The following is an 18,063-nucleotide window of genomic DNA, read 5'->3' on the forward strand; positions in this document are numbered from 1 at the left end:
AATAATGGCTGTGATATGAGATATGATTATGATGGATGGTGATTCTGTATTCCGTGTGCATTAGCGGCTTTAACCTTGCCGGGGTAATTATGTCTCATTTCAAATTCTGATACTATTTATTTGAGGTAGGGGACTGGGAATTTAATTTCTATTGCTTTGTCTTTTAGTATTATTATTATTTGAAAAGGATACCTTTGCAAAATTGTTTTTTAATCATTCCCTCCAGTTGGCAGCACCAGTTTATTAATATTTTCAGTGCCCATGTGGGGCTGTTTTGGAAATGTTTGTAAAGGTAGATGTTTTGGGGGAATGTGAAGCTGAGGGCTGATGGATAGGAGAGGAGCTATTCCTGCAAGAAACCAGTGTGCACCCCACAGCTTCAGTCTTCCCAGAGCAGCTGCCTTTGGCACTGGCTGCTGCTGACCCATGTGTCTCTGCCAGCCTCACATGGGGTCCCTGGAGGTCCAGGAAGGGCTGAGCCATCGTCCTGCCCACCCCTCACCATCTTCCATGGCACGTTTAATTAAAAACCGCATCAACCCGAAGACTGTGCACGTGGTCCTTAATCAGTTTGAAGTCTCTGTGAGAATAAAGTAATTATACTACTCGTTTGGTTACAGTAATTAAAACTTTAATTAACATCATTTCCCACCCCTTGGCCTCCCTTTACAGATATTCAGGTATGTGATGGGTGCCTGCCAGGGCTGCATCTCGGGATAAAGGTGTTTATCCGGGTGCTGTCTGCTGTCCTCATCTTTTTTCCCTCCAGCACCAGGCTGGTAAGGTCCAGCTATTCCTGACTCTGGCCCAGCTCTCTCCAGGCTGCCAAGTGTCAACTGCATTCCTGTGTGAGAATGCTCCATGCCCAAGGTGCTGGCAAATCCTGGTGGGTAGCAGCTCCACTTGAGATCCCCTGTAAGCCCTGGGAATGGTGGAGAGAGTGGTAGGTGATCCTTGAAGATCTTCTGAGAACTTAGTTTTGAATGTGGCATGTGGTCTGGTCTTAGCAAGAGCCAGGCTTTCAGAGAGCAGCCCTGCATTCCCAGGAGGAATTTGTTAAGGAGACAACCAGGCTCTTCATTTCCCATTGCACAGTCCTGCCAGAGCTGAGGTCACAATGATTTGTGGCTGAGTGCTATCACACCAGGAAAGCTCAGGGTGGGCTCCAGCCCCCCTGGGTGAAATGTGGCCATACCACCCTGTGGTCTGGGATGAGCTCTGTGTTGGCCAGCAGGATCCTGTGCTCCCCAGAGCCTGCAGAGGGATTGCTGCCTGCAGAGGCAGAGCAGGGAGTTCTGCATTGGTTCCAAAGGAAATCCGTGCTGTGTAAAACCTGAGCTCTTAAATATCTTGAGCAGCTTCCTTAGGGAAAGCAATATCTATATTTAAAATCTTCTCAATCTCTCCTTCAAAATTGCTCTGATGCACAGACTGAAGAGCCTAATTTCCATCCTGGTTTTGAACAGGGAGCCTACTGCAGACAAGTGGTTTTCTTTGCTCTGAGTTCTGCCTGGTGGGGAGCCATGGCTCCATAGCTTTCCCTTGGCTTTTTGGAAATGCATAGAAGGATCTAGTGTAGACAGGGATGTGACTCTCTGCATTTGAAATGGTGCAGGAGGACCAGAAGTTTAGAGTATGAGAATGAAATTATAAAATGGGAGCAAAAAGGAATATATGGGAATTTAGGATCAAGAGCTCAACCTGGAGTGAGTGAGAGGGTGTAAGTCTCCTTCAAGCAAAATATTTGCAGGCACTCTGGTGTGCTCAGTGTGAAGCCAGGCTTAGCTGGCTGTTATCACCAGGATCACTGGCCATGGAATGTTGGAGGATTTCTTCTCTAATCTTGGAAGTGTTTGTGCTTGGAGCAGGAACTGTTTTATGAGGAAAGGCAGGACCTGGAGTTTTCATCTTGGTGTGTTGAGCTGTTGATCAGAAAAGGTTAACAAGAAGTGTGGCTGTAACTTTCTGTCTTCTCCTGATGACATGGGTTGCATTCTCATAGAGTCCATCATGCAATCTATGATTTTTGTCATTGAATCTGTAAGAGATTCTGCATGCTCAGTCCTGCTTCCTGTGCTCTCAATATTTAATGTCACTGTGCCCTACAATATTTAGACCCTGGTTGTTTATTGCTTATCAGCTTCTCCTGGGCAGTCTGGTGTGATTTGTCCATGGAGATAAAACACCAGGACAGCCCAGAGCTGCAGTAAAATGAGGAGTGATGGGTAGGAAGGGATCAAAGCTGGTGTTAAATGGGTGAAGCTGAACCCCCCACGCCATTGGCATTGTCCTTCTCCCTGTGTGGAGGTGAATGTGCAGTGGATTTTGTTCCTTTTATAGTCACCCTGCTGCAGGAAATGGCTTTTGGCTCTCATGCTGTGGAAATAGTGGCTGGTGCACTTATGTGGTTGAAGCTGAATGAGTGGGGGGCTGAGATGGGGGTGCAGAAGGTGTTGGAGTGTGATGGATGGGTAAATCCAGACACGAGCCATTGTGCCTGCACAGGCAGCCCCCCTGAACCAGGGGCTGACTGGTGCCGTGTGGGGCTGCTGGGGTGAGCACTGGGTGGGAGGGGAGCTGACCAGGGGGAGTGCACTGAAACAGCTCCCCCCTTGGGGTGTGTCCCTCTACAGCCTCCTCTGGCTTTTCCTGCCACAGGCTCCTCTGTTTGCAGGGCCAGCAGCCCCTGCCTCGTCCTCAGGCAGCTCTTCTCTCACTGCTGTGCTGTTTAGGGACCAGGAAGGAAACAGCTATTTTCCTGGAGCCGAGAGGGAGGGGAGGAGGGATCCAGCTGATCTCCAGCTGTGCTGCAGCCCTGGAGCTCATACTTCCTCCCTGACATGTCCCTGGTGAGGGCCTGTTACCCCCTCCCTGACTTTCTGGAAATGAGGCAGTCCCATTTCAGTCCCACTGCTGTTTTCAGCGAGGCTTTGAGCCCCTGGCCACAGGCAGAGACTTTGCCTGATCATTGCTCCATGTTCCAGGATGGTGGGAGTGGTGGGAGTGGTGGATTGAGCCTTTGGCATTAATTTTGGGGTTATCTTGGTCTGGTTGCATATCTGGGCAGAAGCTGAGGGAAAGCTCAGGAAAGAAGCTTTATGGTGCTATGTTGAGCTGAACAACAGCTCATTAAGAGGTAAATATTTTGAATTTGCAGAATAAATAGCAAATTCTAAGCTATGGAGAGGCTGGGGATGGAGTCTCTGGGTCTGCTCTGCTTGCTGTGATGGGCTGTGTGTTTTGGGGACCAGTAGCCAAGGGTTTGGGCTGGTCCCCATGTGGTCTCTGGAGGAGCCAGTGCCTTGGAGCCAGTGGAAGAAATGGCTTTTGCTTTGAAAACTCAGTATTGAGTCCTTCAGGTGAGAGCTTTCTCCCCAGGGCCTTCTCTGGAGGGTTTAGGTATTAACTCGCCCCAGGCTGGTCACATGCAGTCTGGCTCCTGTGGGAGCTGGAGGGTGACACATTGCCATGGCTTCATTCATGCCTTTCATGCCTGGGGCCTGCTGGGACTCTTGGGATGCCTGCAGTAATTAATGAACAAGAGGAAAAATAATCCAGTATTTCTGTGATGTGCTCTGCCCTTCACTGCTGTCACCCAGGGCTTTATTTTTGCATGAAGAAGAACAGTGGGATGCAGAGAGGAGTTCCCTGTCACATTTTGCTTTGTGTTCTTCCTGCCCTTACCTTCCATTTTGCAAGGCTAAAATTCATTCTCCATCTGTTACTGGGCTTTCCTACCTCCAGAGCTCCTTTCTTTCCAAGCCTTGAGAAAAGAGCAGGATTGTCTCACCTGCCTGTGCTCCTCTCCCTTGCAAGGGACATTTCTTTGTTTGGGTGTGGTGCTGGGGTTTCACTGGGTATTTTGGCTGGAATGGGCACAGGCACTGTGTGGCTAGAAGCATAACTGAGATATTCTGTTGCTCCTCCCCAGGGAGCTGATGCCCTGGCAGCTGCTGTGCGGCCCCCAGGGACAGCCTGGAATTCCTGTCAGTTCTCTTTAGCCTGGGGGGCAGAGCCCTTGTGCAGCATCCAGCTCCTGCAGGGCTGGTGGCTGCACACACGCTCTGTGCAGAGGTTAAGTTGCCTCACTGTTGCTTGGCTGAGTGTCAGCAAAGATTGCCACCTTGCCAGGTCACAGCATGGCATGGAGGAGTCCCTGGGGTCTCCATCCCCTGTCCCTTGTACCACTCTACAGCTGCCAGTGCCTCCTGCCTGGGCCCTGGCAGCCCCAGGGCAGTGCCTGCCCATTGATTTGCTTGTTGGGGGCCCCCTCTGATGGCCTCAGCCCTGAGCAATGCTGATTGGGAAATAATTGCAATAATAATAGAGATATTTTGCTCCTGAGTGACTAGACGATATGAACTGGGCTCTGAGCCAAGAGGGTTTTGAAGGGCAAAGCTGAGAAATCAATGGCTCAAGACTGCTGGAGCTGCTGTGGGATGTGGGGCTGGGGGCTGGCAGGGATGGGGATGGGATTTAGGGCTTTATTTGGGATGAAAGTGGGGCAACTGCCTTAACCCATCACACATTGTGTGGCTCCCACTGGGAGCCAGTGATTCCTCCTACCACTTAATAGTGACTTCACCATCCATCATTCCCTCCTGCACCTGGGTTTGACTCTGCCAAAGGTGCTTCTCCTGTGCATTATCCTGGCACTTGCTCCCTCTTTCCAGCAGTTCAGTTTTGGCCCAGAAAGATGGGAAGGATTTTTCTGACAGTGTCTTAATTCTGTCAAAATTGCTGGAGCAGTGTGTTAGGCTGTACTTCCCATCCTGCTGATGAAGCAGTGCTGGCAGAGCTGGTCAGGAGAGATTTTGGGAAGGTTTGCAGATGGTGAGCATGGAACTGGTCAGTCCTATACTGTGCCACGTGGGCTGGTGCTGGTGTAACTGGCTGTGCTGAGCCCACTTATCATGGTGGAGCACCACTTGTGTGGGTGGCTGAACAAGAGGAAAAGATGGAAATGGGTTGAAATGAAAGGAAAGGCAGTGGAGAAGTTTTGTGGAAGGTGTTGCTGCATTTTGGGGGCCTGCTGAGCAGGGTTGCTGCCCTGCCTCCTTCTCTCTTCTCTTTCCTATGGCAAACCCCAGTGCTTCACCCAGTTCCCACTTTGCTTCCCAGAGAGGTGCAGTGAGTGTGTCTGTCCTCAGCCCACATGGCTGAACTCAGGATCCTGCCTGGGGATTGCACACTGGCAGTAACACATGCTTCAAAACCAGCTGGGTCAACCTGTGTCACATCTGCCAGTGTTGGTGAGGTGCTGGATTTGTTGCTGAGCATTTGAGCACTGATTTAGATTAAGTATCTTTTTTTTTTTTTTTTTCTTTATTGTACTAATATGATTAAATTACCAATATTCTCCAACTCGGGGTGATGTTGGGCCCAGGATAAAAGCCTCATGTTTATCAAGTGAATGGGTTTCACTGAATGGAATCAGAATCAGAAACAGCTTGCCTTGCTCCTTGGCAGGTTAGGGGAGAGGCAGGAGCATCCCAGCCCTGTGAGAGCCATCAGTGAAACCTTCCCTTGCAGAGGAGGGGGAGAGGACAGGACCCAGCCCTGCCAGATTAGAGCAGCCTGCAGCTGCCTGGTTCTGGCAGGAGGTGTGTGTGTGATCCTGGTGCATTCCTGCACAGGCAGCTGCTGGGGTGGCAGGGGTGGCAGGGAAGGGAAGGTGTCTGGCCACCCAGCTGGGGAGGAATGGGAGCTGGGGTGTTGCTGCCAGCCTGCCCTGCATAGCTGGGATGTTTCTGTGGGGCCCATCCTGTCATCAGGCCTGGGACAAGCCCCTGCAGGATGCATCCCCACAGCCCTGCCCATGGCCCTGCTGCTGGCTGTCCCTACCCTTCCACTGGGTGTGTAGCTCCTGCCCCGTGGCACAGAGCACCCGTGAGGGTAGCCCTGGTAAAGTGTGGCTGAGGCACTCCTAATGGCAATTTCCTGGTTATCTGAGCAAAACCAGGGGAAAATCCTCTGGCAAGCCCCCTTGGACACCAGAGTTTGGTGGGAGGGAGCAGGAGCCCTTGCCTTGACCTCCCTGCTCTTGACCCCAGCATGCCAGTGTCCCAGGCTGTGTCCATGGGACAGATGATGCCCTGCAGCTGCTCCTGTCCCTGCCTTTTGCTGCACCTTTCTGGGTGAAGGAAAGAAGAGAGTGTGTCTCCTTGGAGCAGCTGATTCAGAAATTTGATTTAAACCCTTTCCCTCCCTTTGGAAACTGGAGAGGGGCATGTGCATGGCAGCTGCTTGTCCTGGGGGAAGGCACGTGGAGGAGCAGCTGGTGTCCCTGTCCCCACACTGTCTTACTGCCTTGGGATGATCCCAGGCCATGTGCCAAGAGGGGCTGTGCAGGCTGACCCCCCAAGGCCATCGCTTTGCCTGTGAGCCCCCTGGACATGGGATGTGCCTTTTCCAGCTGTAGGCTTGTCAGCAGGGTGTTGTGTGACACTCTGCAGCAGCTGTCACCTCTACCCTGTGTGGCCAGGCCCTCTGTTGCCTCTAGGAGGTGGCCCCATGGCTTGCAGGGGCTCTGCCAGGACCCACTCCTCTTCTGGTTGTGTTTGGCCTATCCTATGCTTTTTGGGTGGATGCTGCCAGAATCAAAGCAGAGTGCTGGGGGTGTTCACATGGCTCTGCTCTCAGGGAGGGGACATGTGCTGCTGGTTGGGGTGTAGGAGCCTGGGGCTTTCATGATGCCTGAGCTGTGAGCACCAATGGCCTTGGGAGGGGAAGGTTTCACTCCTGGGTCTGCACTCTGCCCTCCACCCATGACAAAGCATCTTCTTCCTCCCAGCTCAGCTGTGTGCTACAGAGCTGCTCCCTGGTGAGATGACAGGGCAGGACATGGGCACAGGTAGGGCAGGCTCCTCTTTCCAGCATCCTCTCCTCCCAGCCATGTCTTGTTTAATCCCTGCCCCCAGTGGGGATCCTTGGGGCTGGGGAACTCTCTGCTTCCCTCAGCGTGTGTTGAGAGGGAAGAGGGGAGGCTTTGAAATGCACTCCCATAAATAAGCCTTTCTTTGGCGTTGCCTGTCAGCGCCGTGCGAGCCCCGTGGAACTGGGAAGGGTCCCCGTGAAAAGGCTGCCGAGTGTGTTTCAGGCAGATAAGTCTCTGCCTTTGAAGTGTGGCAGGCGGGCAAAAGCGCCCTCCTCTTGTAGCTGCTGCCAGCCGCTGCGAATTAATCACAGCCCTGCACAGATAAGAGTACAAAGCCTGCCTGAGCACTTCTCCTGCCCAGAGGAGGGGTCTGGGGGGGCTGCCTGGGAGCAGGGATGGAGGCTGGGGAGCCTGGAGCTGGGGGGATGTAGGGCTGGGGTGGGGGGCCTGTGGGGAGACTGGCTGTAGGGCAGTGACGAGCCCCCTCTGCCTGGTGCTGGGCTTAGGGGTGTCCCCTAAGTGTGAGATTGGGTCTCTTGGGGACCTTCTCCCTGGGTCCCCAGAAATGTGATTTTGGTCCTGTGAGGAGCCAGTGGCCCACCCTAACATCTCTCAGACCCTGCACAGATCTCTGCTGGCATGTGTTAAATCCAAAAGCAGCCTTGGCATGTCTGCAGCTGCCTTCCCTCTCTGGCTGTGCTTCCTCCCTCTCCACCTGGTGTCCCTGGCCCAGACTGAGCTGTAAAGCCCTGTCCTCCAGTGCCATCCTCCTCTGGACCCTCTGCCAGCACTGGGTGGGTGCCAGGTCATGGCTGCTGCCCCATGTTCCTCTCACTGCCTGTCTTTCCAAAACTCGGCTCTGGGGAGATGCTCCTCTCTGCCTCGTGCCCTTTGCTGGTGCCACAAAGATGTTGGGAGATTTTTCTGGTAGTTGGCTGATCAGCAGTGATTATGGCAGTGAGGAAGTGCCTCCTCACCTGGGCAAGTGAAGGGCACCTTGCCCAGGGGAGAATTGTGCTGCCATGGAGGAGCTGTTTCTTAGCACGGCAATGTGCTTGCCTGCCCCAAAGCCTTGTATGGGATGGCAGCTCCTTTCTCCAGCCAAGACAAAGCCACCCCCAGGAATCCTCTCTGGGTCTCTTGGGAGAAGGCTTTGCATCTATCCAGCTGGTGTGTGCAGTGTGCAGTCACTCATTACACCGGGGTCACCAGGTGGAGTGTGGCACCCCATCCTCTCCCTCCTTCCTTGGACAGGGTTCTCACCTTCTGGGGCTGCAGGTCGTAAACCCCTCTTAGAGTGGAGTTCTGCTGGGTGCTGTCCCTGTGGGGATGGGCTTGTTGGAGTGGGGAGGGAGTGTTTCTGGCAGAGCAGCCCCTGGGCTTGCTTTGAGATGATTCACCCAAGCAGGGAGTTTATAATTTCATGCCTCTGGTCTTCCCCATGTACTTAACAAGGCAGCAGCGCTTCAAGCTGACCCTCACTCCTGTGCCTCAGCACAGCCCTGGGAGCTGGCTGCCCCTTGGGGCTCCTGCAGCTCCTGGGAGGAGGCACCACTGCTGAGTTACTGCCTGAAGCCAGTCTGAGACAGGCAGGAGCGAGGGCAGGAATCCTGAGCAAGAAATTAGTGTGAGTAATTATTAGTATTGGGTAATTATATCAGCGTCAGGATGAGGAGAAAGGTTAATATGTTTATTTATTTATTTATTTATGGTAAATGTCTTTTCCCCTGGGTGGGAAGGCAGCCAGGGTGGGCAGGAAGGAGTGTGTTTCTGAGGGGGTCTGTTCTGATTAAACTGCATCCTCTCCCCCTTTCCCTGTTCCCAGCTACCCTGTGGGTGCAGGGAGGGGGAGGAAAGCAGCCCCTTCCAGTGTCTGTAGGAGATGGGGGGCTCATTGTGCATTCCTTGTGCATTCCTCATGCTGCTCCACCATGCTATACCCTGCTGGCCAGGATGGGCAGGTTCATGCTGGGCTAATCCTGCTGGAAGGGCCCTGATCCTGTGTTCCCACCTCTGTCTGCACAGCAGTGGGTGCCTTGGGCAGTTGGGTCCTGCCTGGCATGGGGGGAGTCTGGGGTCTGTCTTGCTCAGGGAAGTTGTGGATGCCCCATCCCCAGGAGTGTTCAAGCCAGGCTGGATGGGGCTTTGAGCAGCCTGGTGAAATGGAACCAGGGAGTTGGAGCAGAGGTGTTAGAACTAGATGATCTACAAGCTTCCTTCTACCGAAACCTTTCTATGATCTATGATCTCCTCATGCTGGAGGGGAGTGTTAGGATGCATTTTCCTACTGTAAGCTAACTCACAATCTCCCTCTGTGCCCTGCACTTTGGCCAATCAGAAAACACCTTGATTCCAAGTCTTCCAAATTTCTTTTTCCTGATTCCCCAAACACACCTACAGATTATCCTTAACAGGGGGAGTGGTGCTAGAGAGAAGGGTTCTTGTTTGTGCATGGCCCCACCAGAACATCTTAACATGTGTCAGGCTGGGTTCCAGCCCCGTTTGACTACTAAGAGTATTTTTAGGTTCTTCCTGGAGCCTCAAATTAACTGGAAGTGCTTAATGTCTGTTGTTTTTTTAATACATCTCTTTCTCTTTCCCAGCACCGCACAGTGCAATAATGTAATGGGGAAATTACCCCTCTAGTTAAAAATTACTGCCAGAGCGACATCCAGCCATAGATCTATTTTAGAACCAGGGTAAAATTGTATCGATTATTCTGTGCTGCAACTGTGGCCGTAAAAGGGCTGGAAAGGTGCGTTTGTCACTTTGCCATGGGGGGCTGGGGAGAGGGTGCCTTGCTGGGGAGTGGAAGGGGTGCTCCTTGTTAACTCTTCTCCAGAGAGGTGCCTTGGGAAGGACTTTGTAGGGGAGAAACTGAGAGCTGGGAGGAAGGGTTGTGCTTTGGGGGTGGTGCTGGGTACCACTGAGCAAGGGACACTGCTGGGCAGGGGTGCCTCATGACCCTGTACTGCAACTGTCTGGGGCTTGACCTCCTCTGATGTGCTTGGAGTAGGAACAAACATGGTCCTGGGCAGAAAGATACCCCTGCACGAAAGGCAGGCAGAGGCTTTAGCACCTCTGGGCTCCCCAGCACACAGTGTACCAATTGTGGGGCTGATGGGGAGCAGAGTCTGTGTAGGGGTCTAGCAAAGGATGCTGAGAAGCTGTGTGAATACCAGGACCATTTTGGGTTATGGTGAAGGCTCTTCAGTCCTGTGGAAGGAGGTACAGGGGGTTTTTGGCCAAGCCATGAGCTCCCAAGAGTTAGTCTGCAAACCCAGTTGTCACATCCCTGGGGAGAGGGCGGCCCCTTTGCTCACTGCTATGCAGGACTCATCTCTCTCTGGTTGCTCAGGGGTCTCTTTCTTAATTAAATACATTTGTTTTGTAAAACTGCCTAAAAATAATCCAGGGCTGGTGCATGCAGGAGGCTGGCAGTGAATCAAAGGCGCCGCTCTAATTAAACGGGCCCCGGTTTGTTTGTGAGCCGCATACATTTCCATGCTAATCAGCTGCACACCGGGATCCTGCTTTCCCGGCCCTATCCTCCTGATTGGGAACTCTGCAAATGCTGGCAGCAGTTTACTGCAGGAGGGGTGAGGTGCCTGGGATGCTGAGCTGGCTACTCTGGGGGCACAAGGGGTGGTGGTAGATTTGCTGGGCTGTGGGAGTGGGTGTGATAATTGGGACAGGGCTGTGGGATACATTTGAGGGGGGGTGCTTCTAATTTGCCCCTTTGCTGTGGGGGAAACCTGAGTCCTGCAGATGGAGATGCTGGACCAGGTCTCTGTGTGTGCCAGCACCAGTGGGGAGATGATCACAGGGAGAGTTTGCTCCATCTTGCTGGGCATGATGCTTCACTGCTTTCAGATGGGATTTTTGCAGAATGTATGGGTGGTGTGGCTCCCATCCCATCCCATCCCATCCCATCCCATCCCATCCCATCCCATCCCATCCCATCCCATCCCATCCCATCCCATCCCATCCCATCCCATCCCATCCCATCCCATCCCATCCCATCCCATCCCATCCCATCCCATCCCATCCCATCCCATCCCATCCCATCCCATCCCATCCCATCCCATCCCATCCCATCCATTCCAGCAAGGGCAGAGCTGAGTTTAGCCCTGTGTGGTGCTGCCTGCAGCCTCCTGCTGTGCCGATGGCCGGGACACCGATGTGCTTAGGAAAAGCTTTAACGTAATTGTCAGCAATAAGGAGATTAAAGCCTTCACCATGTTCCTGCTCGGGGAACAAAGGCGCTTTCTGAACCTCTGTTGACCTCCAGCTTCCTTGAGACCCTCTTGACTTCCCCGGTCACGAGCCCAAGTGTTTCCTCTGATGGATGGGCTGGTGGGAGCTGAGCCTGCGGGGCTGTGATGTGTGAGCTGCTCCCAGCACTGCTGGGGCAAGGTGGGGTTTGATGCTCTGCTGCAAGCTGGGGGCTCATCTGCTCCGTGCTGCAGCTTGGAGGGGCTTTGGGGCTGAGCAGCAGCACATAGTGGTGTGCAATGTGAGAACCAGGGATGTGTCTTCCCTCCCTGGAGAGAGATGAATGCTATCAGTATGGATGTGGTGCAAATGCACCAGACAAATGTAGTAAAGCAAAGGAGGCATTGCAGTTTGGTCTTCTGGAAAGGAGAGGGATGCTTGCAGAGCAGCTGATACTTTGCTGTGCTGCAGGGGTTGTGGAGTCACCTCACTGCTGTGGGATGGAGGGGTGCCCTTATGGGGCACATTCTGTATCCCACATCCTGGGTGGGGGCTGAGGTGTGTGAGGGATCATGCTCACCCTGCCTTGCTCTCCCCACAGATCCTCGTGGATTTGCCAGCTGAGAGGAAGCACCAAGCTCTGCAGTATGAGAATGTTGTGGCCCACGAAGGCAGCTCCATCCTGCGAGACCTGGTGCTGAGCCCTGACCGTCAGCACATCTATGCCATGACTGAGAAACAGGTAAGGGGAGGGGTCAGCAGTCCTCTGCTCTCCTGACTTGGCAGCCCACACTGCAGCCCTAGTCTACAGTCCTGTGTGCTGGGCAGCCTTTGGGGCCACTCTCTAGCAGGGTCTGCCCTTTGCTTCCTGGGATTGGAGCTGCCTAGGGACCCTGGGGCAGCTCCTCCCTGCAGAAACACTGTCCTGAGGCTTTAATTGTTAGCAGCAGCTGCATGAAATTCCCATGGTCCCTGGGGACCAAGGACTTCCTGACCCTTCCTTGCTGTGAGTGGCTGGCCATAAACCTCCTCCCTGTTTTGGCCGTCCCCTCCTGAGCAAGGGTTTTGCAGATCAGCAGGAGCTCCTTGCTCTAAACAACCTTTTGTCCTCTGCAGCAGTTGCTTTTGCATGACAGGGCAGAGGGGACATAGGGCTGGTGCATCCCCAGGCTCCTGATGTGCACCCCTTGGTCCCTGCCTCTGCTTGTGCTGAGCTAACTTTAGGTACAGACCCAATCTGGATCTGGTGCTGTCATCCTGGCAGCGTGATCCGGGCACATGATAGGAAGTTTTGGCTGTCTTAGTGAGCATTTGCTTGATCCATGATCTATGGGAGGGCTGCTGGTGTGAGTTCATCCATCCATGGGTTGAATTGGAGGGAGTGAAGCGGGTTTCTGTCGTGGTGGTGACACTTTCTGGATCTGGTGCCAGCATGCCATGCCTGGTAGGTGACACAGGGTGGCCATGCTGTGGTGTGCTGTGCCTGTGTCTCCCAGCACCTCTGCTCCTCTGCCCTGCCAGAGGTGTGTGTGTGTGTGAGCAGGGCTGCAAGCAGAGCTGGGAGCCTCACAGTCTCCTGGCCACCAGCCCAAGGGCTTGGGAGGGGAAAGGATGCTGGAGCAGGAATGTAGGTTTGTCTAGACAGTCCTGAGGGGACAGCAGAGCTCTTTTCTCCCTCCTCCCAGTGGCTGTTTCTGGTTTCTGCTCTGTTGCAGGAAACATGCAGCTTTCCAAGGGGGCAGAACCTGCGTTTGGACTCCTCCATGCAGCTGTCGTGGGCTGTGTTTCCATCCCTGGCTGTTTCTGTCCCAGATCTTGCTCAGCTAAGCTTTCCCTCTGCAGGGCAGATGTTGGAGAGTGTTTGCCAAGGGGGCAGTTTCATTGACCTGGACTGGGAATCTCCTCCAGGGACCCCCACAGTTGCTGGGACCTGCCACTTGTCTGTTCAGGATCTGCCTGGGGGTACTCTCTGCCACCACCTGCCTAAAGCAATGTCAGGGACAAACAAATGGGAACATTACAGGTGTCCTCACTACCCTGGGGGGACTGGTTGGCCAGCATATCCCAGCCCTGTGGACTTCATGCTGAGCTTGTGCTCTGCTGTGCATTCTGGAGAGAACACCCCAGGTTTAACCTTCAGTAGAGAAGTTTGCAGATTTTAATTAATGAGCGAGTGCTGCCCCATGGAAGCAGTGGGGAAACTGAGGCACAAGCACAGCAGCCATGGGCAGCTGCTTGGTGCTGCAGATTCCTTGTGGCTGGCAAGCAGGAACCCCCTCCCTGTCCCCCCTCTTCTCCTCCCCTCTCCTTAATAAAGCCCACTCTCTTCCCTCGTACGCTCGGCGTTATCAGAGTGCTGGTGGAAAGTAATTAAATGAACAGTTGTAACAGAGCTCGAAGGGCTTGGAGAATGAGGGGATTTTAATCAAATCTGGAGGAGCAATTAATAAAGGACTGGTAACCCTTTCAGAGCAGGGCTGTGGCAGCCATGGGGTGCCTGGCAGCGCTGGGAACCCATGTGGAGCTGAGCTGGCCCAGCCCTCTCTCAAATACTGCAAAGGTGCAACAATGGAAGGAGCTTGTTTGGAGTAAAAGTCTCTCTGGGGTGGAAGTGCTGCCTGCAAATGCGCTGCCTGGGAGAGGAGTGAGTGATGGTGAGGGGCTGGGTCTGTCTCTGCCATGTTGACTATGGGCACAGCAGCCTGACCCCATCACCCCGTGCCCATTGCCCGCAGGTGACGCGTGTGCCGGTGGAGAGCTGTGAGCAGTACGAGAGCTGCGAGCTGTGCCTGGGCTCCCGGGACCCCCACTGCGGCTGGTGTGTCCTCCACAACATGTGAGTACAGCAGCATCGTCCCTGGAGCTGTGCCAGTGACCTACAGCTGACAGAATGTGTCCATCCCCACTGCTGGTCTCTTTCAGGGCAGCCCTTCTGGGCTTTGGCCCCAAAATGCTGAGAGATGGAATGGTCCAAGGGGTCATTGATCCCCTCCTGGGGTGCCCAGGCTGTGCTTAGGAGTATCCATGCATGGTGAAGCTGCCAGGGCCTGCTCATCCTGCCCGTGGGCTCCTGGGTTTAGCATTCTTGTGCCAATAAGAAAAACGGAATATAAAATACTCCTGAAGCCTCAGGAGAGAGCAGAACTCTGGTACTGGCATCGTTCACGCACAGTCCCTACTGGTCATCATCTCCGTGCCAGAGGCTGTGTTTGCCATGGTGGCAGCCCAGAGCCTGCAGGTCCCGGGCATTCTCCTGCTCACACGGTGCTCTCGCCCCGCAGCTGCTCCCGCAAGGACCGGTGCGAGCGGGCGGACGAGCCGCAGCGCTTCGCCTCCGAGCTGCGGCAGTGCGTGCGGCTCAGCGTGCAGCCCAGAAACATCTCCGTCACCGTGTCCGAGGTCCCGGTAAGGCAGCCCTGCCTGCCCCTCCCCTCCTCCACAGCCACCTCCCGGCCCCCTGTGGCCACTTCAAAATAGCTGATGGCTGTGCCATGCATGGGGAGAAAGGGGAAAGGGGGCTGAGACAAAGCAGAGCAGAGTGTACGGCATTGATGAGGGGGGGCCATTAGCTCCTTATTGATGGAGATAGCAAGCCAGTTGATGATTATTCAGAAATGACATAACTGAGCAATAAATATTTCTCCATAATGTCAGCACGACCATCAGAAATGCTGTTCATAGGCCAGCGATCTAGCTCTAGTTCAATAGCCTGTCTCTGACTCCAGCCTGCAGTAGATATTTTGGGATGAGACTTTGATGTTCTACTCGCTGCTCTCTCTCTGTGCAGGTAGAAAGGATGAGGTACTTCCCTGAAGTGTTTTTCAGGCCATTAGCACCATGAAGAGAATAAGAAACAGTCTATACTAGCAATAAACTTCCAGGTCTAGATATCTGGCACTCAGGAATTCTAAAAAAGTTGGCCAAGTAGTTCTGTGGCCTGGGGATGTATGTAATAATATGACTTAGTAATAAATATCTGAATGTTGAGAAAAGCCCCAGAAACAGAAAAGATGCTCCTTTTTTTTTTTTTCCTCAGATGCACAAAGGACCAAATAGCCAGAGACTGCTTGGTTTTACTTCAGAATTAGAATAAGAAAAGAAAAAGAACAGGTGCAGAATACACCTGATAATGATTTAAGGATGGGAACATAATTTATGCCAGTCAAACATGACAAACCCCATTTTGCTCTTTGGTGAATTTATGACTTGAATTAGAAGAGGGACTGTGGGGATGTGATGTCTTTGGGCTTTTACAAGGCTTTTGACTTGGTACAACACAACATTCTGATTAAAAATTAGCATTATACAATATTGATAAAGCACACGTTAAGTGGATTAAGAACTGGCTCCGTGACAGATCTCAGAAAGTTCTCATCAGAGGGTAATTGTCTCTGGATGGAAACAGTTTGGGAAGCACTTCTGCAGGAGTTTATTCTTTGGTAACATGGAGATAAATGTGTTATGGCTGCAGATGGGACCTGCTGGGGTGCTGGGACTGGAGGGTGGTACAGGTGAAATTCCTTCAGAGCAGTTGGGTTTGAGTGGGGCTGTATAGCAGACAAACTGGGGCTTGGTATTGCCAAGTCTAAAGTTAAACATGGATGGAGGTTCACCTGATATCCTGGAAAGTGGTGCTGGGGCTGAACCCTCACTGCAGGCTCTTGGTGGGCAGTGCTTTCACTCCTGGATTAATTATCTCCATACCCATGGCAGGATGCTGCACAGAGGTCTGGGGTGGATGACACAGGGGTGCTCTGCCTGGGCTGGAGTGCAGCTTTCAAAGGGAGGGACTGAAAAACTCCTGTAAACATCATGTAAATGAGTTGAAGGCTGGAGAAAATGCCTTGCAGTGAGAGACTTCCAGAGCTCAATCTGCTTAGCTTATCAAAAAGAAGATTAAGAGGTGACTTGATTACAGAGTATAAGTGCCTTTACAAGGAGCAAATATCAGGGACTAAAGGGCTTTTTAATCTATCAAGGAAAAGCATAACAAGAACTAATGGCTGGAAGCTGTGAAAAATTCAAATTAGAAATAAGGCAAGCGTTTTGCAAAGTGAGAACTGCTGACCCTGGGGATGACTTTGTGAAGGAAGAGGTGGATTCTTCCCCTCCTTGCCTCTGCTGGAGTGGGTGCCTTTCTCCCTTTCTGTGCAACATACTTCAGCCCTGATGGTGTTCTTGTTCTCTGTAGAGAGCTGAGGAATAAGGGCTTGTGGTGTGTCAAGGGCAGAGGACAAAGGCTGTGAGTCATTCCAGCTCTTAAACCCATTTAAACCTGTGCTCCTTGCTTGAGCAGGGAGGTGCATGGATGGGACTCCCTTGCAAAAGCCCAGAGCAGGTCTCCCTGCCATGTGTGGGTGGCAGAAGAGGGATTGCACCCCCTGGTCTTTTCTGTTGGCTAGACTTACACATAGCAGCCACAGAGGAGCCTATTTTCCTAGTTCTCTGTGTTGATGCTCTTGCCTCTCCTCCCTAGCTGGTCCTGCAGGCCTGGAATGTCCCAGACCTCTCAGCAGGAGTCAACTGCTCCTTTGAAGACTTCACAGAGTCAGAGAGCCGCATTGAGGATGGGAAGATCTACTGCAGCTCTCCCTCTGCCAAGGACGTCATCCCCATCACCAGGGGCCGCGGTGAGCTTTCCCCCAGAGTGGGAAAAAAGCCTGAGACAAATGTCCCATGTATTACCCCACAGGCAGATGTGGAAGAGGACAGTCCTGCTGTGACAGTGATCCCAGTCTCAGGATCTGAACCTCACTTGGGTTCTCGGGATATAGGGGAAGGAATTGGTGCTCATGAGAGGCTGGTTCTTTAGTCTCCTCCAAGCCATGGACACAGCTGCTGGGACACAGCCTATGGCAGTGGGCTTGGAACTAAATAATCCTTAAGGTCTCTTCCAACCCAAATCCCTTTGTGATTTTTACTTGCTGATCACTCCTGGGCACCATGGCCCTATTTCCATCTGTGAACCATTCCTGGGCAGATGTGGCCATGGGGTCAGGACATTCTCCTGACCCCAAAACTGTTAAACCATCCTTCAGTATGCCCAGTATAACCTGAGGCCCCAGTCTCCATGCCAGGAGGTTGTGTTTGGCTGTAGGGGCTCAGAGCTGTACTTGGGCTCTTAGGTGTCTGAATGGAGGTCAATGAACAGTCTCTTTTTATTGCTACACTTGGAGGATTTTGTTAATTAGCTGGACTGAGTGGTGATGCCCAGATCTCTCCAGCCCATCACAAGTCTTGGACTGAATGCTGGGCCATGCACTGTGTCCTTTCTGATGTCTTTTTTTGCCTGGTTCTCTTGCAGGGGACAAACGAGTGGTGAAGCTCTACCTGAAATCCAAGGAGACAGGGAAGAAATTTGCCTCCGTGGATTTTGTTTTCTACAACTGCAGTGTCCATCAGTCGTAAGTGGCATGAACTTTGTGGGAGGGCTTCAGGAACAGATTGGTGGGATGGGGTGAGACTGGGAGAGAGAGTTCTTAGCTTTGTGGGTGCTGATGTTGCAAGAGGAAAGGGCAGTTGAGTACAGTGGTGTTTACCGTGAGAAACCTCCTCCTTTTGCCCGTGTGAACTGAGATGGTGACCAGAGTACCCACAGTTGGTTTGGGGGTGTGGGAACATGTAGCGTCAGGGCAGAACCTCACATAAAAACAGGGCTTTGGGTTTGGCAAAACTTTGGATGAAAAAGTGAGTTTACTGCACTGCAGACTGTGGAAATCAATCCATGTGACTGAAAACGCTGAGTGTCTTGTTATTCCTGGAAACAGTTAATAGGAGTGACTTGGCAATGCAAAAGGAGAAGCCTGTGCTTTCTTGCCACGGTACCTGCTTCCCAGGCTTGCTGGAGAGGGAGCTGGAAACTTACAGCAACATGGGATGGAACATGCCACATGTCCTGGGGCGTTTACCCAAGAATTTCCTAACTGGAAGTAATTGTGAATTTGCTTTCTTGTCAGGCTGCTGTGAAATCT

The 18,063-nt window shown here is 52.6% G+C and overlaps 1 protein-coding gene across 2 annotated transcripts in view; it reads left to right on the forward strand.

The window, feature by feature from the left end:
• Positions 1 to 18,063, forward strand: part of PLXNA1 (plexin A1) — a 114,094-nt gene that overhangs the window by 37,221 nt on the left and 58,810 nt on the right. For both annotated transcript variants that reach the window (XM_079316591.1, XM_079316592.1), the window contains exons 4-8: positions 11,694 to 11,834; positions 13,828 to 13,928; positions 14,374 to 14,497; positions 16,569 to 16,722; positions 17,397 to 17,496. In XM_079316591.1, the coding sequence (XP_079172717.1) occupies positions 11,694 to 11,834; positions 13,828 to 13,928; positions 14,374 to 14,497; positions 16,569 to 16,722; positions 17,397 to 17,496 (620 nt within the window). The remainder of the gene's footprint in view (positions 1 to 11,693; positions 11,835 to 13,827; positions 13,929 to 14,373; positions 14,498 to 16,568; positions 16,723 to 17,396; positions 17,497 to 18,063) is intronic.

Source organism: Erithacus rubecula (assembly GCF_903797595.1).
Source record: "Erithacus rubecula genome assembly, chromosome: 13".
NCBI lineage: Eukaryota > Metazoa > Chordata > Aves > Passeriformes > Muscicapidae > Erithacus > Erithacus rubecula.